The 21,945-nt window shown below is 39.2% G+C and overlaps 2 protein-coding genes across 7 annotated transcripts in view; one reads left to right on the top strand and one right to left on the bottom strand.

The window, feature by feature from the left end:
• Positions 1 to 1,966, top strand: part of chd2 (chromodomain helicase DNA binding protein 2) — a 53,671-nt gene extending 51,705 nt beyond the window's left edge. For all 3 annotated transcript variants that reach the window (XM_067418932.1, XM_067418930.1, XM_067418931.1), the window contains one exon: positions 65 to 1,966. In XM_067418932.1, the coding sequence (XP_067275033.1) occupies positions 65 to 365 (301 nt within the window). In that variant the 3' untranslated portion in view covers positions 366 to 1,966. The remainder of the gene's footprint in view (positions 1 to 64) is intronic.
• A 6,507-nt stretch (positions 1,967 to 8,473) lies between these two features.
• rgma (repulsive guidance molecule BMP co-receptor a) overlaps positions 8,474 to 21,945 on the bottom strand; it is a 198,556-nt gene continuing 185,084 nt past the window's right edge. For 3 of the 4 annotated variants that reach the window (XM_067418928.1, XM_067418926.1, XM_067418925.1), the window contains 3 exons: positions 17,291 to 17,406; positions 13,363 to 13,880; positions 8,474 to 11,718 (listed from right to left, as the gene is read on the bottom strand). In XM_067418928.1, the coding sequence (XP_067275029.1) occupies positions 11,017 to 11,718; positions 13,363 to 13,880; positions 17,291 to 17,372 (1,302 nt within the window). In that variant the 5' untranslated portion in view covers positions 17,373 to 17,406 and the 3' untranslated portion in view covers positions 8,474 to 11,016. Of the gene's footprint in view, positions 11,719 to 13,362; positions 13,881 to 17,290; positions 17,407 to 20,023; positions 20,562 to 21,945 lie in introns of those variants that run through there. The other variant, XM_067418924.1, reaches the window with a different exon arrangement.

Raw genomic sequence — 21,945 nt, 5'->3', positions numbered from 1 at the left:
AACAAAAAAATTCTGTTCTCACAGAAATAGATCTGTTTCACTAAAATGTATCCTTTGTTTTCAGACATCCTGACCCAAAGAGGCGGCGTTCGGATGAATACCGCTCCCCGAACTACCACCAAGGGGGAGGAGGGCATCCACAGGACTTCAGAAGGATGCCTGACCACAGGGGACCCCCTGGAAACCATGGTCCCATGGGGCCTGATCACTACCGCCCCTTCCACCCAGAAAAACCTCCACCCCTGATTGACCCCCGTTCCCCTCAGTCTCAGAAATCCCCCCTTGAGCCAATCTCACCTGCTTTAGACAGAACTGCAGAGCAGAAAACTGTGACAGACTTTAACTGGAACAACAGGAAGACGTGAAGTGAATATGTAGTGCAGAGACGTCTGTACTGCCAAAGGATGTGGCGGAAAGGCCATCCAGGCAATAAATGGAGGAGATGCAACCTGCCACCACCAAACTCCTCTTTATCGCCACTGTGTCCTCCGCTCTCTTCTAGGTTTCGTGACAAGGTTAAGTCTGCCATTTTGGACTGAGGAGAAAGAACAAGGCATGGTTAGTCCTGTGGACTATGATTGAACTTGATAAAGTGTTGAAGAATGCCTAAGTTAGAAAGTGCCTCATGTATTTGGTCTTTGTTTGAGAGTCATTAGCAGAAAGGGACTATCCCCAAATCAAACTTTACTTTGATGTTCTTGTCTTTTTGTTTTTTATTTTGGTTTGTGCAAAAAAGGATCATTTCATGAAAGTAGCCTTTGTGGGAGGAGAAAAAAGGAATCATTTTAATTGCACATTCAGATGTTGACTCATTGTTCTGTTGAGCTATTCAGTTCAGTTCTGCTCTTTAAAATACCCAGACCCCTGTGATTGTACGTCATTTTGAGGGGGAATAACGTATGTTTTTGTCTTTTCAGATTTGTTATCATGTAGGACTATTTGTGGTGAGCAACAATTACTCTTATTTTTTTTCCTCAAAATGATTGAATCAGCTAAATGTGTCTTCACTATTGTAGACCCGCCAATTGTTAATATTGTAACGCTTAGATGCCCTGTTGGAGGACAGTAGCCTTATTTAAGAAAAGAACAAAGGAAATAAGGCTGAACAGTATTCAGGGTCCTTGTAGACCTTGTCAGAACACTAGATAATCATAACATGTAAGCTATCTTTGTGTTTGTTTTCTTACGACTGTAACACTTGGCTCCGCTCAAGTCCACTTTATGGTCAGTGCTTGTACTGTTGCATCTTTTTATTGCACTAAAAGAACAGTACTTGCTTGTTTTTGACTCTGTAGTGATGGTAGAAATTACCTGAATCAGATTTTTCTGTTTTGTTGAATTGTTTTCTCAGTACAAGTGTGCTGAAACACTGATACCGTTGACCTTTAAGTGGAAATGTGAGTACTGTATGAATGGACAGATGCGCGTTTAGGGAGTGGGCGGGTGTCAAAAGCTATTTTTGGTGAACCAGATTTTGTGCCAAAACATTCACAGACTGGCATGCTGGTAAATACCATTCATTGTTTATTTGATGTGTTTTCTCCATCTGTGCCTTATTCTTGTGAAGATTAAAACACCGGATTGATATAAGGAAGACTAGCAGTATGGTGCAGTATTATGCTGTTATGTACAATTTCAAAACATTTGCCAGAATGGAATTTTAACTAGGTGCATGTTAAGCCAGCTCTGGTGAATGGGGAACAATGTGATGTGCTCAATTCCAAAAGATCATGGTAGCAGGACTAGGAGAGCAAGTGAGCTGGTGAAACGTGGACACGTCTGCAATGAAATACTGGAGATGTGTTAATTCTTTCCCTCCCAAGCTCCTGCTCACACTCCATGGACATGTTAAGCTTTGAAACAAGCCAATTTAAAGTAATTTATATTTGTGAAAAGCCACTGTTCAGATGAATTGTACTGTACATATGTTTATAGACCTATATGTATTAAACTTTCCTACATCATGGGCACTGTCTTCAGTTTGCATAAAGTTTATGGATGTCAATTACAGTGTTTATGCATAACTTTCCAACAAGTTGACAATTATTATTATGTTTGTGATTTAGGGCAATCCCCCAAAATGGTGGAAGTACAAAATGCCGTTTGAGTTTAATTGTCTCTAATGGCTTTAATTGTTAATTGTCTTCACCCGTGTAGCACGTGCAGTGGAACTCTGAGAGGAATTGGGGAATTGCTGAGGTAAGAGACTTGCTTCAGATTAATACATTCACTTAAGCCTAGTTCACACTGCCCGATTTTTGCCCCGATTTTGAGTCGCCGACAGGTTTTGTGAAATCGCCGACAAATGCCCGAGATCACAGGCAAATCGGTGCTCGCGAGTGACAATCACGCAGTATGAATGATCAAAGACGCGATCAGAGAGAATCGCCGACGAGTCGCCGACGCCGGTGAGATATTTGGCATGCTAAATATCTGGACCTGTCGGCGATTCAAACTCCTGCTGTGTGAACAGCGTTCTGACTGAAAATTACACCGACAGCCAATGAGAGAGTGAGATACAGGGCAGCAGGAGGTTCAGGGAGGAGTTATAAAGCAGAATTGCAGCATTTTAATAGATATATTTATAATTCTATCAAACAGAAACAAAGGCCAAACATTTGCACATCCAGCCACAACAGCAGCACATTACAAAATTGTTTATTTACCTCAAACTGTCTTTGCAGAACAAAATCCTGGCTCCCTCTGTCTCTCCAACAATTTCTTCCGCCATAATCTTTTTTCTTTTTCTCCACAAATCAGCGCACATACAATTTGAAGCAAACTTTGTGCAGTTTATCATTTTTAATAACAATTCCAAGTCTCGCGCGAGAACTCCGGTCTGACGCACGTGTGATCTCGCGTTGTTTACTTGTCACATCGCACGTGTGTTTGGGAAACGTAGTTTGAGCACCGGAGAGCGAGAGTTGTCGGCGATTCTTCCTCTTGTTCAGTCATGCAGTGTGAACTCCTCTGTCGTCAAACCATCGGTCAGTGTGAACACAGCAGTGACTGAATGATACCCCGGATAGTCATGCAGTGTGAATAGAGCAGTGACCCGACGAGTTTGAAAATCGTGCAGTCTGAACTAGGCTTTAGTAGTTGTTGTTTTTTTCCAGCATGTTTTAACATCCATCCGTCATCCTAGCTATATTCCCGCTCATTTGCAGGGTTCGTTTCACACGCATTTGATTTAGCACAAGTTTTACGCCGTATGCCTTTCCTGACACGCATTCACATCACTCACACATACCCCAGGCCCGGTTCTATGGGGTGCTATTGCCAAGCACCCTCAAACGCAAGCAAAATAACCGACAGTTGACACACATTGGCGGATCAGATTTGGCAGATTTTCACATTTGTGTTCCAGCTCTGGAGAGCGTCAAATGCATCTTTTTACAGCGTCTTTTTGCAGCGGAGTAGCCAATCACATATAGTTGTTGATCTCTGGAACGCGATCAGACTCTCACCACACAAAACGGCAGCGCTTTTATTCAGTGCTGAGTAAATGCAGGCTCGCGAACCCTCTTAATAACAAACAAAGTCAAGCCACTATGTAAGTAAGGGATTTATTGTTGACAACTTAATTTTTATAACGAAATTTTGTGAGCTCACTCACGATGAACTGACAAAGCAACAGCATTGTAGTGATCGTAGCGATCTTCGCTCTCTTATTTCGAGGCTACAGTCATTCATTGATGAAATCGACGGCCAATATTGCATGTTGCAAAGTATCGGAATTGACTAATATATCTAAATATAAATGGCACTACACAGACATGTCCCCCTGAGACCCAGAATAGAGGTTTGGCATCAGTAGAGGACATTATTTTACGAATTTCTCTTACAACATAGTTTTAAGTCTGTATTCTTATAGACATTCCTATGCAAATATTATTGCATCTTTTTACATTACATATAGTCTCAAAACACATTAAAAATGCAAATTAGAAAGAAAATTGCATTTATGGCCATGGTTACACATAGGCCTATGCCTATTTCATTAAAGGGTTAGTTCACCCAAAAATGAAATTTCTTTCATTAATGACTCGCCCTAATGTCGTTCCACACCCGTAATACTTCTGGTCATCCTCGGAACACAGTTTAAGATATTTTAGATTTAGTCCGAGGGCTTTCTGTCCTTTGAATGTAAGTGAATGCCCACTTGATGTCCACATCCAGAATGAAAACATCATCATCATAGTCCTTATGTGACATCAGTTGGTTAGTTAGACTCTTTTGAAGCATCGACAATACATTTTGGTCCAAAAATAACAAAAAATATGACTATTCAGCATTGTCTTCTCTTCCGCGTTTGTTTTCAAACCTCAAATAAAGAATCAAACGGTCGCAAATCAGCAGATTGATTCGTGATTTATATATTGCCAATGTCACGTGATTTCAGCAGTTTGCCAGGCGATCCGAATCTTGAATCATGACCGTTTGATTCTTTATTTGAGGAACATGGAAGAGAAGACAATGCTGAATAGTCGTATTTTTTGTTATTTTTGGACCAAAATGTATTGTCGACGCTTCAAAAGAGTCTACTAACCAACTGATGTCACATATGGACAACTTTTATGATGTTTTCATTACCTTCTGGACGTGGACATCAAGTGGGCATACACTTACATTCAAAGGACAGAAAGGCCTCGGACTAAATCTAAAATATCTTAAACTGTGTTCCGACGATGACCAGAGGTCTTACGGGTGTGGAACGACATTGGGGTCATTAATGAAAGAAATTTTATTTTTGGGTGAACTAACCCTTTAAGTAAAATGGTAGCCTATTTCAAATTATTCTGTATCTTTCATAACATTGAGAATCATCGTTATACAAAGTTGGGGTAAAACATTTTTTAGGGGAGATTGAATATGGGATTACTATTCTGCCACAATTCTGCGCACACAAGATATTTTGAGCACGCAAAAGGGCATTTCGTACGGCTTGCTTGCTCAACACAACGTTACAATATGACTTCCAGCCAATCAGAGATTAGACTGCTAAATTCTGATAGGCTGGCTTCACAACCTCTCACAAGACTTCCTGCATTACTCTAAAGCGGAGAAGGAAATATACATGGTGGAAATATACATGGAAAATCAAATTTAACATTGTTATAAAGTCTTTGACAATTATTTCCAAGTTCAGATGTCTACCATTTGACAAACACACACGTATCTTATTTTTTTTAAATTAATTTAAAAGGAAGAAGTATAAAAAGTATTGTATAATAAGTATGTCCATGCTTGTCAAATTATGTACTCAGAATGACAAATATACATTGGATGGTTTTGCATAGAATATGCATGGTCACAAGACTTACACTGTAAAATATAGACTGAATTACTATACTATTTGGGTAGGTTAGTATGCACATTGAAATGCAGGCTTGTTATTCCTCACTGCAAAAAAATACCTCGTTATGTGGGTAACATTTACACATATGCAAATATAAGAGTAAGTGAAAATCTTAGGTAGTGTCTGGGGTCAAACCCATTATCTTCACTTAATGTTACATTTGTATGTATGTAATGGTTACCCACATAACAGTTTTTTATTGAGTTTTTTTTTCCAATGAGGAAGAACAAGCCTGCATTCCACACAATATACATCCTAAATAGTATGTAAAATGAGTAATCCAGTCTTTTTAGCACAATCAAATTATTATTTTTTAAAGAACATCTGTCATGTTTGTTTTTGTTTAAATAAATTCAAGGATATGAAGTATATTTATTATTATTTTACTGTTTTTACATTGCATTTCTATGCTTATATGATGGCTTTTATTTTTAAATATTCAGAGGCCGTGTTTGTTCACATTCATTAATTAATATAGGTGAAAAGTCTGTCCATTTTTATTTCTGAAAATGTGTAACATTAGAGACCCTAAATAACTTAAAAATAAATTGAAGATCAGTAAGAAGAACTATTATATACTTGATACGATTTGATATTAATTTAGAAAAAATAAGATACTTGTGTGTTTGTCAAATTGTAGACATTTGAACTTGATTTTCCATGTATATTTCCTTTTCCGCTGTAGAGTAATGCAGGGAGGCTTGTGAGAGGTTAAGCCATAGACAGTAAAAGAAATGGACCGAGCGTTCCCATTGACGTCAACGGCGAAAGAATGAAGTCAACCTAGGGGCACTCATTTCCTGATGGCTGAGCGAACTGCGCAGGCTCAGACTGAGCTTGAGGACGTAGATGTGACGTGAGCAACCTGTCTGACAGCTGTAGGTCTTCTAGTAGTTGTAGAAAGTGAAAGCTGAATCACGTTGTTTAAATATTTTCTCCCGTTGCTTTTGGCTCACTATGGGCTTTTCCCCATTCTTCCCCCTTGACTTTATCAGTCTAGTCTCCAGGACATGTCTCCACGCCCCCCCGAATGTCTCATAGACAGTAAAAGATTGCCTGCGATCGTCTCCTCAGGTCTATACGGTAATTTCTCAACTGTGCGACAGAGTCGCATTGGTTATGACGCAATCGTTAGCCTATTTTTACAAAAACAGCTTCTGCGGGGCGATAGTGTAAGATACAAGGTAATGGAGCCTTTTATACATTGTCGTGTTTCTTTAGAAATAAACAATGGACAAATGGAGTCTTTAAACGTCTCAGATGTAAAGTTATTCACTGTCAAAGTGACTCAAAAATGAATGGGAGTCAATGGGATGCTAACAGCAGGTGATGGCTTGGTTAGCAATGGCCGCCCCTAGGGGTGGAACGCTTTCCGAGCGCTAGATTACCCCCTTGGGTTAAGCCAGCCTATCAGAATTTAAGCAGTCTCATCTCTGATTGGCTGGAATTATGTCATATTATTGTAACATTGAGTTGTGTCGAGCAAGCTATCGAGGTGAGCAGTCAAGCAAACGAGACGTTGCACGTGTGAAATATAACGTCGGCGTATATCAAAATAAGCTTATTTTAAATGCAAAATGGATTTTCGTTCGCTCGAAATACTTTATTTGTGAGACGAACATTTCTCAGCAAAACTCAGTTCACGCGCGCGCAAAATTTTGGCAGATTAGTTTGTAACACATTTTGGGCATGTTGTCATTTCTCAAAAACATTTTGAAATATTTTCATTATTCATATCTATTTTGATGTCCTTACTAAGCTGGATTTTTGATGGATGTCGGGGGCAATTGTAACAGTTACATTTGCCCCCGACTGTACCATCTCATGTCATGACAACATGCCGACTGTAGCCTCATGATACCCTACTAGCTAGAAACAATAAAGCTAATATTTGACAAATATATACCGGTAAAATGTTTTATTTAAAATAAAATTTAAATTTATAGACATGAATTTTTAAAACAGTATAAGGAAAATTCTGTAGATTATAAAAAATACTTTCACGCCTCAAAAATGAGTCTTTGCAGATAAACTTTAAGTTACCAAGTTTCACTCACCAGCTTGTCCTTTGGCAGGCCGAGAGGGATCTCCTCCACTGAGCATATGCAAAAGGAGTTTCATGATTCTGACTCGTTTCTGATTGGTGTAATTTGAGATGTTACAATTGCCCCCGGTCTCCCCTATTGGTGAATGAAAAAAAAATCCCATTATTCATGTCTTTTAATTTTCTCAATAAAGGGGTTCTGGTGTCCTCTGTATAGTATAAAACATCGCATATAACAGGAATAAAAATAATTGAGAACGTTTTTTTATTTATTTTATCTATGCTTCAAACAATGACTTGAGGAAAAAAAAGGTCTCAGTTGTTCTCAGGAAGATGACATAGCATTGAAGCAATGTAGAGGCAGACTAATTAATTAGATTAATTGACAATTTGTAGCAAAATATTTTTGAAATACAATTATTAGTAAATGACCTGTAATAAATAATCATAAATGTCTCACTCTACACTGCTATGGTGGAGCCGTTGCTTAGAGCGCCCTCAGTAATTTCAGAAGCACTCAGTGATTTGATTCTGGAACCGCGCCTGACATACACCCACACACCTATTGACAATTTGTCATATCCAATCCAACAAACACACTGAGACCTTCTTGCACGAGGCGCACGTTTTAACCAGGTTTTAACAAAGTACATTTGCCTACATTTCAATCGAAAAAGTATGTATTGCGCTGGTAACGTCCGTCATCTGCAAGAATCACGTGTTGATGAACACGGCGTCCACGGCGTGATGCAAGACACACAAGTGTGAAACCTGTTGGAAAAAAAACCCCTGTATGTTCATTATTTGTTGAAAGCTTCTGCTGTTTTATAGAGCGAAAACACGGTAACTATCATGAATTGTCCTCTGTAGATCTGATAGGATTTGTCACCGTTGAAGTTTAAGATGGTTCAGCAGTTTATTTTACCTGTTATACCATCAGGTGGCAGTCTTAGCCCAATCCTTGGACTAAAAAAAAAAAAAAAAAAAAAAAACCCTAATGCTGTGGTGTGGTCAATTTCATAGTCAAACAAGAAACATGATGAATACAAAAACCCACACATTAAAAAAAATTCAACATGACACTATTTTTTTATTCAATAAATAATTTACAGTATTTACAGGTGGTGTGTGGCACCGCTTTAGTCCTACATACAAAAACAGACTAAGCTGTCTGGTATCTCCCATTCAATGTTAATACATTTGAAAACGTTATCATTCACCTTTCTTTAGCGTTACAAGTCTGATAACCTTTTTCACCATCAAGTTAAAACCATGTAAGAGCTAGGTTAAAGAGAATAAAAACATAAAGTGCTTTTGTAATAAACAACACATGAACACCGCAAGTCACACGTTTCCTACCTAGTATTTAATTACTTTAGGAACATGACGGACAGAAAGCCAGGTCTATTTGCTCGTTCCCAATTAGATTGTAAGTCCCTTATCTTGTTGTTGTGGTGTATGTGTACACCTTTTAAACTTAGTTAAATTTCACTACACCCTCTGATGTACCAGAAAACAGCACAATTATTATTTGCCAAATCACACAAACTTATATACATGTCACATTACACACATAAGTCCAAAAAGCACTGACAACACAAGCACACGAACACAAAAGTCATTACAATCATTTTGTATGCTTTCAAATGTCTCTTTAAAGCCTTGAACTGCACCAACACAAGCTTTCTTAGCAGTAGTAAGGCTCGCAAAACTTTACAGTGTAAGAATAAATTACTGTGAAGTCTCTCAAAGGATTCTTTATGTATAATTAATAGCTAAAGCATAATTTCATAGTTCAAACTTTTTACTAAGAGAAATCAAACACTGATAAGAGACAACTGTGACAGATGACATGATGATGTTCTTAAGGGCTTCTACTTCCACAAAGACCTTTCCAACAATCTCTAAACATGGCCTATAAAACAATTACTCTACCAAGGGTGCGGTTTCTCTCTTCAAAATAGTGGTGCTATGTATCGTGTGACTTTAGCTTGCCAATACTACAACAGCTATTTACAATACTGAGTGCCAGTAATCCTGAGCCTGCTAATAGCTGAAGAGCGAATGCCCTTATTTCAAATGTCACAAGAAATGCATGGCAGATGTTCTCAATATCTCCTGCACTGGTCCATCCACCATACTGTAGTTAGCAGCACCTTCCAATATTATACACAATCAGGACATCTGGTTTGAGCCTAAATACTTAAGTGAACCACAAAGGCCCCATGAGAAAGAGAAAATTCAGCTGTTTGGGAAATTGTTGGCACCATGGCTTGTTCTTTGGCAAAACGCCTCCGCCATAAATTCACAGATCTACAGAGTTGCGAGTGAAACAGTGCCTACAGCACAGCCACGTCGACACCCTTTTGAAATGGAGAGCAAGGCGTTGCTCTTTAAAAAACAGTAAGGATGATTGATGGATCTGCCTTGTGGGTCCCATCTCAAACTGCAAATATTGTATGGAGGAGCTAGGCTCTCTCCTGGATATACATGTTAAATGCATGTTACCTACTGCAGAATTACATGATGTTTATCTGAAGCAGTCGTGCTATTTTCAAAGACAACTCTGTCTTGGGCCACACCATTGTATGGCTTGAATTATTTATTTTTAGACTCAATGCCATTTACTTTGTGAATAAAGTAAAGGTATTCTCTATGTGCCTACACATTTGTTCAGTCTGAATTCTAAGAGCCAATTTGACAATGGAGTGAATTCAATAAATATTTTTCAAAAGTATAACCCCTAAACACTGTAAGTGTAGTTTGAAGTCTGGTTGATGCCTATTTTTAAAATTTATAAAATGTAGGAAAGAGCTCTTGGCAGGCAGTAAAACTTCTTACTGACCCATGAACCACCACACCAGAGCTACATTAGGACCCTGGGTGCAATATACAGCTATTATGAAACACTTCACACACACACACACACACATTCATATAATCACCCACACAATAACACATCTTTCTCTTGCACACACATAGACAAACTATACAAAAGGCCTGATGTTTTGGGCTATTAATCTTCTCTGTAGACAACATGACTTACTAGTCTGACATAGCCTTTCACTAGAAAGCTAATTTTTCCAAAGCTGGAGCTTCTTCAAAGAGCGAACTCCTGCTGGCTCTCCATCGTGTGGAGACGTTAATAAAAGCTCCTGTCATGTCCTTCAACCTGGCTCCGGGAGACTTACTTTACCTCTCACTTGGCATCAAGTGAACTTGTAGACCTTCTCCAAACTCTTTTTTTCTGCAAAGGATCATCCCTCTTTCTCTCTTGACAATGACATGTCACTCTGGTGAGAGCAAGGATGGTTTAATCTGACCTCTCAGCAGTGCCTCCCCTCTCATTGAGCAGTTACAAGATCAGAAGGATGACTGCAGAGATGGGTGGATCTCCAGGAACTGCTCTGTCCTGATGAATGAACGTACGTGATGATAAGGAGAGATGAGTCCACGGCGTGATGCAAGACACACAAGTGTGAAAGCCCTCTGCAGTAGCTCAGGCTCTAGCTGAGAAGCCCAGCTTCTGATAGATGGAAGACAACACAGTGAGAGTAGCATTTCACATGCATACAGCTTCTTACAACCATCTAACAAGGATGTCCAATGGGGACTACAGACAAATGGCACACGAGTCAGTCCATAACTGTACGACAACAAGGCTGATGAGGACTAGTAAACTAAAACCTAATTTTTCGGAAGCAGATTTGAATATTGTATCCTTTTCAAAGAGGTGGTATTTTTCTTTGTTGGAGTGGAGCATTTTAACATCCTCAAAGGCATAGTAAGCCGCCAGGGTGAAGTTAATGTCCCCAGAAGATAGCAGGTCAAAAACACAGGATTGGAAGTACAAATCCTCCACTGGTAGACGTTCTTTGCACTTGGCCATGGCTGACTGATAAGTGAAGCCATGGGTAGGACTGCCTGGCCGTCCCCTGCCTAAGATGTGGCTCTCTGCCGCCCGCGCTCTGAAGGTCCTGAAGTCTATTCGCTGGTTGGCAGGGCAACCATGCAAGCAGAGGTAAAGATCCTGGTTGTCCTGGTCTTCCACTGAATTCACAACCTCCTCTGGCATCCGCACCGCAAAGGTGAGGTAGCGGCCAACTTGCCGAACTACAATAGTGGTGCCGATATAGCGTGCCTGGATCTCCACGTGTTGTCCGGGCACCTTCTCTACCACACGTAGGGTGTTGGCCCCGTGGCGGTCACCTCCATTCTTTGAACCATCAGCAAATGCAGCTGGAAGCTCGTCAGTCTCAGCATGGTACATCTTCTGGTCTACACATTCTTGAAAGTTCTTGAAGATGATTGTTAACTGTGATAAAGAAATGAGAGTGAGAACAAATCATTTAGATTTGTTTAAATTGTGCCATATTAAGATCAATTGACAAAATACATTAAAAGCCAGGAATAGAAGAAAAAAGAAGGGAACAAAACATTAAGTGAATTGTAACACCGGTGTTATTTGAGAAAAATAGACAGAAACCAAATAAAGTACAATATTTGCATCCAACATTGCCATACAGTGTTTATGCACCACTGCATATGGTAAAAGATGGTCACTACTCCATTCTGCATAATTGAGCCTTGTCTATAAAACCAGAGGACTGCGTAGTGCAGACTGTCCGATCCCAGAAGCTTTCGTAATGTCACATTTCAGCAGCAGCTCAAGATACAGGGGGCCAATGTAAACGCACTCTGGAGAAACACAGGTCCAGTCTATGTTACAGCAGGCCTCAGTATGCAGACACAAAGACAATCCATTCATGCTGCTCAGAGCCTGCCTGTAAACCCCGGATTCAGCTCCAGGGAGTGGACTTGCGCCAGCTAGAGAACAGCCTGCACAGGGGCTAATTAGAGAAGGCTGCTCCTACCTCTGACTCCTCCAGCAAGCTGCCATTAGGGGGCCAATGGACTGCTGACACATGCGTGACCTCGGTACGTCCAGGCTGCTCTGATCTTGCAAATGATGCACATGAGTGTATGTCTGTGTCCGAGTGGAGACTCGGTTAAGCCAAACCGCCCTATAATCACTAACGGTGCAGTGATCTGCACCCTGTTAACAGCACCCACCCAAAACTTGTTTTTCATAGGACAGCAAGAGCTTGTTTAAAGCTATCAATAAAACAAGGAATGTCTTGTTTGCTCATTTGCCTGCAGACCTGTTTTCGCTTTTGTCTCTGAGCCACTGTCGTTTATTTTTTTTAAACTGCCAACTTAACAAAAATATCATGATCCCTTCCCTTCCTACAAGAATAAACTGTGGGTCCTTCTACTTAATGAGGAATCATTAGAGGTTCTTGATGGCAGAAAATTGCTCTGTACAAAGTACTTGTGTTTTTCTGCCACAAGGAAAAACTCTGAAAAACATTTAACCCTGGTCAGAAAATTACAGCAGGCAAAAGGACATCAGACATAAACTTGTAGTCCTGTGCTTTCACCTTAGGCTCCACAGCTGGCCAATTCTAAGACAGCTCCCCAGTTTGTCCAATGGGCCGTAAAGCAAAACAATGATAATTTATGAGGTATGAGGGCCAACTAATGCAGAGAAAATATCAGCAGTTTCCTGTATGGACTGAGCACTTAGTTAAAACAACAGGACTCTTAAATCACACACAAATAATGGCAAGGAATATAATAACATTGACTGTCCAAAAATAAGTAAATAAATTAAAAAAATATGGAACTTGCGTCTGGTAACATTCTATGTTATTGTTGCTGACATTCCTTTAAAAACATGAATCAGACTTGCATCAATTCTTCCTTTTATCACATCTCCATCTGTTATGGAACACATCCAAATGCTAACTAGTCTGTACTTAATAAGTCTGCTTTCTCTTCCCAATGGTGAAACCGCACTTTCACTATTAACTAGTTCCTTGCTATAAAAAGTTCTTATCGGTTGAGCTAGTTGAAAAGCATGCGCAGAAATGAGATGTGTGTGCACAAAATTCCTTACCTTAGTAGTAGCTGTAGCAGAAGATCCAAGCACAACAGGAGTGTTCGTAACCTGCACAGACAGGTACTTATTGTGAATCAGTGGCCAGGCTCCCTCAACTTTGCAGGTTTGAAAGTCATCGTTGAATGTACGGAGATGTGGGTCCCCAAAAAAGCCGCAATGAGTGTAATTGGGATGCGCAGCATTACGTGGTAGACTCCGCTCATAATGGCACACTTCTGGGCCATCAGAGGGTACGTGGATGTCCGGTTGGGGTGGTGGCTGTACTTGGGGCGGGGGTGTGCGGGCACGAGGCTGGGTAGTGGGCCCTTCTTTGGAGCAGTTGTGTTGGCTCATAAGATCCTCTATACCATGTTGGGCTGAATGGTAGGCCAGGTCACCCCGGCATGTACGGGCGGTGCGACGGACGCAGTTGTTGTATGCTCGCAGAGCGGTGCAGAACTCCTCTTCTGGGCCAGAGCTGGAGGTGGAGGCCCAGAACTCGGAGTTACACTTGAGGATCTTACACTGCAGAGTTGCTGTAATGCAAAAGAGAAGATGGCATAAACACACTGCCATGGTTAAACCAAGTTTACAGAAAGCTGAAATTGAATAAGCATCAAGTAAAGTAGCTGACAAAACTGATTAAGCTTTTAAATTGAAAACGAACTATTTTAATTCAAAAAGCGTCTCATTTATCTTTTTAATTAAGAATAGACTGTTTTTTTCCTATATTCAATGTTACAACCACTCTTCACTCTTTTTATACAGTAATACATTTTATTTAAATTATTTCAGTACTAACGTTTAAATGACGTTCAGTTTATTGTGTTATGTTCATGAATGCCAGTTGCTCAAGACCTCATAACAACACATGAATTCTCTCTACATCTGGACAAAGTGAGCCTTTAATTCCACCAGTAATAAAAAAAACAGCATTCCAAACAAGTTCCAAGTTTCTGTGTTTTGCCAACTTCCATCAAGTCTAAGTGCTCTAAATGTATCCTATTTAGATATAAAGCAAGGCTATTGTTGTCTCGTTGCCTTTTCAAAAAATAAATTAAAAAAACATTGAAGTAGGCAATATTTGTTGACTTTATGAGAAATTCAAAATGTTAATGGAATATTCGTATTATGTCTATATCACAGGGGAGAAAATCTCTACACTTAAGAGCTATTGTAATACAAAGCGTAAAGCAATAAGCATCTAAATAGGCATCATTACAAAGTAATAAACTCTCGACAGGCTTATCTAACTTCATTACCTCACCGTGAATTACATCGCTTTATATTAGTAAATGGGATATGCTTTATCGAAAAATGCTGAATCCAAGCTCCCAGTTGGATATCTAGAAATTTCACACTGTTTAAGGTGTAACACAAATTAATAGCATTAAGACAAACTGTAAGGAAGCCTTCAAACTGACATTCACACCAACAAAAGTCTATTATTTAGAAGTGCTAATCATCTCACATCAAATTCAGTCATTCACACCTTGTTCCGTCTCTTTGCATTGCTAAGCGTGGGGGGGTTGGGGGGGCTTTTGAGTACAGCACCATGGGTGTCAGTGACTGAGGGCAAATGCACATCTGAAAAAAAAATCACTTAGGGCTTTAACAGAAGGGGGTAGCTGTTTATGTGTGTGTGTGTGTGTGAGTGTGTGTGTGTGAGGGTGTACTCCTAGGACTCTGAATGAAGACAATGCAATTTGCCATTGAGAAGAAACCAGCAGAGTCATAAATTAGCCCTGTGTAAAGGGATTAGGTAGAGTTTCATCAGCCACGCAGGGCAGGAGGGAAGGGGGGCTAAGGACAGCCTTAAAGAAACAGGATCTCTGGAGAGAAACTGGCTCCAGGACCAATGGGTGGAACACAGAGTAGGTCTCACCATTCCACAGGTCAAACTGGATATGAGAGAGCCACCTGTCCAGAGCAAAAGGCCGTAATCAAAGGCAAAAGCAATTTCGAGCACATTCCCCCTCCTCAGATTACAAGAGCTGAACTGAAATCCGAAGGCTTTTAAATAATGTGTTTTTTCATCAATTTCATTTAAAGATGATCTCTTTCATTTAAGAAAATGCAAAGGCATGCCAAAACTACACACGACTTTGTTTCCAAATGATCACGCACCAATCTTTGTTGTCGCAGACACACTTCTTCCACCTACCAGCCATTTATGACCATCTGATAAGAGACAATAGGCTAATTTAAGATGTCAGTGACTAGTGTTTGCATAATTGCCTTTTGCTTGGTATTAAATAACTTGAAAGAAGATGGGACACTGCATGTGAAATCAAACTGAACACTACTTGCAACTGACCAGAACCTTGACAGATCAAAACAACACTTGCAAATTCCATTATAATGAGATATACACAAATTAATCACATTTGGAAAACACTGCCGACCCATAATCATGTGACATTCTTCCATTGATTCTTCCACATTATATTTTTATTATTTTAATATATACTATTGTAAAAATGCCACACTCTTAAAAAAATCAACAACAACAAAATCAGGCACAATGTACTATATTAATTGGATGGAATTTTCTGCTTTTTTTCCCCAGGGGTTTTACATGTATTTTGAATTTAATTGCGTTGTGTTTAAGGTTCAACTGAAATGTCCGTAAAATTACTGGATAACATCTAAGTAATAAGCAGCCAGTACTTTTCTCTTATTTTTTTACGTATCTATTTTTTACAGTGCAGGATTTTACAAGCTTGAGCAGTAATTTCCTTAAAAAGAAAAACTGAATTTGGAATTTTACCGCAAATGCAATGCAGGCCAGGTAATTTATCTGTTAATATATTACATTACGATCATTTTAATTATATGTTACTAATATAACAATTAAGGTGAAGGTGTTTGCAATATTGTGGTGAGTCTATATTCTTCTATAGTTGTCAACCAAATATGCACAGGCATCAATTTCTCAATAACAAATAATTGAAGATAAAACACTGAAAATTACAAAACAAGTAACTTGAAATGACAGCAGTACGGTGTAGGCTGGGAACTTAAGTATCAGTTTCACTCTGTGGACATGAAAATATTGCAGCTAATCTGTAAACACAAGTCTGTAGTGTAGTGCAGACAGTGATAATGTCTGTGATTTTACAACACACTACAATTTTCGGTCCTTATCACAGTTACCGTTCACTGTTAAGTCCATGTAGTAGGCCTACTAACTTACCTAGAATTTAGCCTACAGTAGGCCTACTGTAAATTCATACTATTTTTTTGTGAATTTAACCTTACTTACACCCATATAAAAATATCTATAGAGTTAACTTGCGACATTTTTGTAGCATTTAAGAACCACTATACTGAAAACTAACTTTCCTGTAAAATCGTTTTTGGAACATTTCCCCCCACAAGTCCATCGAAGGCATGTTATAGATGTGGAGGGCTCGCTTCCCCTCCCCCAAACACAACAGCACGTCTCCGCCAGAGCTGTGGGAAACTGCGGTAGCAGCAGAATCGAACCGAACCGTCGGACCATTACGCTTTAATCATACGGTTTAAACAATGGATATAAAACAACTAAAATATCAGTCTAGCTTTATACGCACTCGTGTTCGCATTTTTTTTTAATGAGAAAGGCTTAAATTGAAATGTAGCGCCTCAATTTAAACGCATTATGAGTAGTGCAAACTTAAAAGCGATAAACAACATTATCCAAGCGCGCATAATGAAGGAATGTGCACTGAGATGTTGGATGATAAATAACTTGCACCAGACTTAACTGGGTCATGACTAAACAAAATACACCCAACTGCATTTACTGCTGCTAAGTAACAAAGCATACATTTGTGGGCTTGTTTTTGTAGCGATTACAAATGATATGTTACGTCAATACTTCGACAATTAAATGGCAATAAACAATAACGTATCACCTTCCCAGTCTTAAAACTAAATTCATAACGATAAATGTTTTTCTTACCTGCTGGAAACAGACAGAGAAACAGAACAAGGAACTGGCAGACTTGTAGCGCCGATGGTCCTGCTCCTTTCCCCATAACCATCCATCCAGCACGGGACAGCGCTCCTCTCCTCTCCCTATTCACAGCAGCAATGTAAAGAAATGCGAATTAGAGCAATGCTGCAACTTTCCGTTCGATTAGAAGTTGCCGAAGAAACGCAACACCCCGAAATCATGCCGCACGCCCTTCCGTCGTACAGATATCGCTGCTTTTGTCAGGTATTCTCCGTGTTCACACATTCCTAACCCTGACTAGAAACGTGCCATCGATCTTCGAGTTTGCTAGTGTCAAGAGGGTGCAGCCTACACTGCGAAGTGCACCAATAAGAAGTCACTGTTTCTCCACCAACCCCTCACTAGTTTCAAATTACGCCTGTGCTTTGAAAAAGTACTTTACCCGTTTGCCATGTAGGCTGCGAACTCAAGAAAGTAAGCACACTATGTTACTCTTTAAGCCTACACAGCTAATGTGTAAATAATACTTTCCTGTGCGGGTGCATGCAAAGTTATGACGGAATCAAGATGTAGCATCCATTTTAAAAGTTGTTTGTATATTAACAAATTCTTTTACCAGTGCATGGCAAAAAGTAATTTTTTTTTTGACAAATTCACCCAATTACTACACACTTCATGCCATTTGTACACACACAACATAAAAGTCTAGAGAGTTTTTGCGTATCACTAGTTTTTTGTTGTTGTTGCATGGCCCATATAAATAGTCACATGACCAGAGCTTTCAAGTACAATAGTAGGCTATACATTATAATCAAATAGTCTATTATAGGCCTAATATATGCAACATTGAGATAATAAAATGGCTGTTTCATATAAATCAAGCATGTAAGTCTTCAGAATGGGGCTGTTTTCCCACTCATATAGGTTAACAGTAAATTTCCAAATAATCTGAAATATTACATTGTTTATAAATGTTTTACTTTATTCATTGTTATAAAGTATTGTTACTTTATTACTTTGGTCAGGAATACGACATGATTTGAAAACCTTTAAATAAAAGTTATTTATTTATTTCATTAATTTGTTGAAAATGTTACAGTTTGTTTCTTTAGATGGTCCAAGTAGTGAAATACACACTTACATTTGAGAAGAAACAAATATATTAAAAGGCTTAAAGCATGGGTGTTCAATCCTGGAGTGAAGGGCCAACATCCTCAGTGTAGCTCCAACATCTTGTCTCAACATACCTCCCTGGAAGATTCTCGTAATCCTAAAGACCTTGATTACTTTGGTTCAGGTCTGTTTAATTGAAGTAGGAACTAAACTCTACAGGACAGTGGCGCTCGGGCGCAGTTAAAGGCTCATTTCACAAGTTCACACTTACAAATAATTAGATGGAGTGAAAGAGTATGCATATGTGGTGTGATGTCTGAGGAGAGGGCTCCGAGCTCGGTATTATGGCCCGAACCCAGAGTACTCACCACCTTATCCCTAGCTGTGATAGGAACCAGCCAAGAGTAAAGGAGTCGAGGTGGCAAAGGGATACAGAAAACTGTTGAGGAACATCGGCAAGTCGACTGCGTATATACAGTGGATAGACCGTTCGAATGTGTTCCTTCTGAACATATGGAATATTTGTTTCGTTTGTGACAAACAGCAGGCTGGTTATTAATGATAAACAAGAAGGGACAGAAGTTTCTGTCCAAATCAGAAATGGAAGAGAAGCCCACCCAGCTAAACTGTGTATGCTCACCTGTTAGACAATGGTCTGTATCTTTCAACATAAATGCATTCTCTTATGCAACATACTGTCATCAATGCCCAAGGCTTCCAAAGCATCTTAGCCAATATGTTATGTAATTAACAATAGCAAGCTTGAAGTCATCGCATTGTCTTCATATGTCAGACTCCCAGAGAGTATTGTTTTTAAATGTGTTATTAAATGTGAATTATTGAGTGTCCCAACCTGAATTCACCCTATAAAATACGTAATATGATCACATTTTTGTGAACATAAGATGAAGGATGCTTCCAATCTGTAAAGTAAATAAAAGCTAATAATTAAAGCAATCTGATCATAAAAGTATTGTAGAGATTCTGACAGGTCAAGGTAATTGAAAGGTCACACAGAAGAAGAGGGAATGTGGACATATGTAATGGTTGTGTTTTTAGTGGTCAGCTGTTGCAGCCCAACAGATGGCGCTTGCACAGTGGTGGAGAATGAATGATATCTCCAGAGATGCGTCCTCCTCGCATAAGGTTTTGAAATAACCACTAGTTTATATTGTTTACAGTTCAAATGTGATGTCTACATTATTATTTCAGATTCGAGAAAATTACTTGAATGGACGTAAAATCAAAATATGGCATATTATGCGTCTTCAATGAGATGTAGATGGTGTTGTGAACCAGCACAGATGTAGTCTCACCATTTGTGAGTTTAATTGATCATTAAAAAGCGTGTAGCTATTATTTCAGAGCAAAATAACACTCATTAGTGACAGTAGCTTGATATCTAAAAACCTCGTTTTTCTTTTCTTCTATTCTAATTAATAGAAAAAATATATTACAATCTTTCTTATTAGACCATTCTGGGAGCCAAAACACATATTTAGCTACATTGCGATGCGGGCGGTATAATATTGGCTATAGACTACAATTTATGAGAAGTCTTCAGTAACCACTGCAGACTATTTTAAAATAATTTGACAAGTTATCAAGAAATCACCGGGAACCCACCTTTTTGAATGCATGGAGCTCTTCAACACTTTTGGGTTGAGTTTCTTTGCGGAACCGGGATGAAGAAGCTCGTGCGGTTCGATTCTGACTGAAGCGCGTGCAGGCGTGCGTTGTATCAGTAATCCGAACGCTTTATTTAAGTCGATGTAAAACTAGGGGTGAAGCACTGCTGTCGTCCTTGCATGATGTCCCCCCTTCCGATATTTTTAAAGGCAAGATAGGTCTTAATCTCGCTGCCGTCTTATGTTTTCTTCATCGGTGCCGTGATCAGCAAACTGAAGGTATGATCCGTCAAGCAGTTTATCGAGACACAAACGGTAAAAAAGAAAACATCGGAAATGTTTTCGAATCGATAGTGTTCTTCATTTTGCAGTGGTATTCCTAGATTCCTCTGTGGCTCTCAGGACTTGAGTAGGAAGAGCCCTCGGGGCAGCAGTGTTGATAGCGCTGGCTCGTTTCCTCGCCTCGGTGTTGTGAAATGACGAGTTTGAAAGTGTGAGGCACAATGATCAGAGCTGCAGTCTCGAACTCCCCACACTGTCATAGTCAATGCAGGGCTATGTCTGTTAAACCAAGCCTGACATAGCACACGAACCTTAGCGTGGACAGAATTTTTAAGTTAATTATAATGCCACTAAATAATTGAATGCATGAACATTAAAGTTACAATGCATTAGAACATTTCAGAGCATTACACATTTTGTTTAAACATTTTCTGTGATTCAGTGTTGGTGTTGTTTTTTTGCGTTGTCTCAAACTTATAGATACATTTTCCATATGCTACAACTTAAAGTCATTTACTAATTGAACTGTGCAAATTAATGGAAATAGTATAAAGAGCGATGTTGTTACAAACTGCTTGATGGATTGTAACATTAAATAAAAAAAATGAACTGCCCATGTTTCCTATTAATGTGGTCATGAAATTTACATTAAAAATAATCATCTGATATTGCAAGTGTGACTTTTTTTTATACAACAGTTCCTAACAGTTCTACACAAATAACATGTTTTAGACAAATAAATAAATAAATACAAATTGATCTGTCAGTTCCTAAATGTTAAACCAAAATAGTCTTAAAAAAAGAAGAAGAAAAAAAAGCCAAAGCATCAAGCTTTGAGTACCAAGCAACACATAGACTGAAATCTGGTCTGGAACAGTGTATATAAGTGGAGTAGCGTGATGGTGAATTTCCCATTCCCTCTCCAAACATCCAGTAATCATTCCACTCCAGTTCAGGTTTTTTCACTTACCTTTTTCCACACACAGAAACCCAGTTAGGAGCGAAAGTGATAACACGGACACTTGGGCTGAATCTAATAATCGCCCCCTAAACCCTCAATCACTATTCCCTACGTTAGTCCACTAATACAGTTCACTTAAAGGAGTGAATGGATACGAGTGAGTAAATTTAGACATGTTGAGCGTATCAGCTGTACATTTGTTATTGCTGCAATATGGGATAGAACTGCACTAGTTAACGTCTACTATGGTTTTGGACACCACTACAAATGGCCATGCTGCCCTTAAGTAAAGCCCTGTTTGAGGGTATAGGGGGTGATTTCGGATTCAGCCTGGGACTTTAACAAAACAAAAAAATAAAAAAAATAATACTAGTCAGAGCTGTGCAGATGATCGGCACATGTTACCTCACAGGGACCCTGCAGATTTGAGTCTGACCTGGCTGCTGAAACCTCTAAGCCAGGTCTCAACCCTGTCCTGGGGACCCTCCACCACTGCACATTTAGCATGTTTCAATTGAGAAAAAACCCCCCACTACATTTTGCCAATATAATTTTTAGACATTGATAATTATGACCCAACTACCTTATACCTGTCAAATATGCATGTAAAGTTGCAGGCATTGTTATATTGAGTAATTATGAAAATTCTGTGCATTATGATAATTTTGTTTTCATGT

Source organism: Pseudorasbora parva, chromosome 16 (genome assembly GCF_024679245.1).
Source record: "Pseudorasbora parva isolate DD20220531a chromosome 16, ASM2467924v1, whole genome shotgun sequence".
NCBI lineage: Eukaryota > Metazoa > Chordata > Actinopteri > Cypriniformes > Gobionidae > Pseudorasbora > Pseudorasbora parva.
This window is presented reverse-complemented; position numbering and strand designations above follow the sequence as displayed.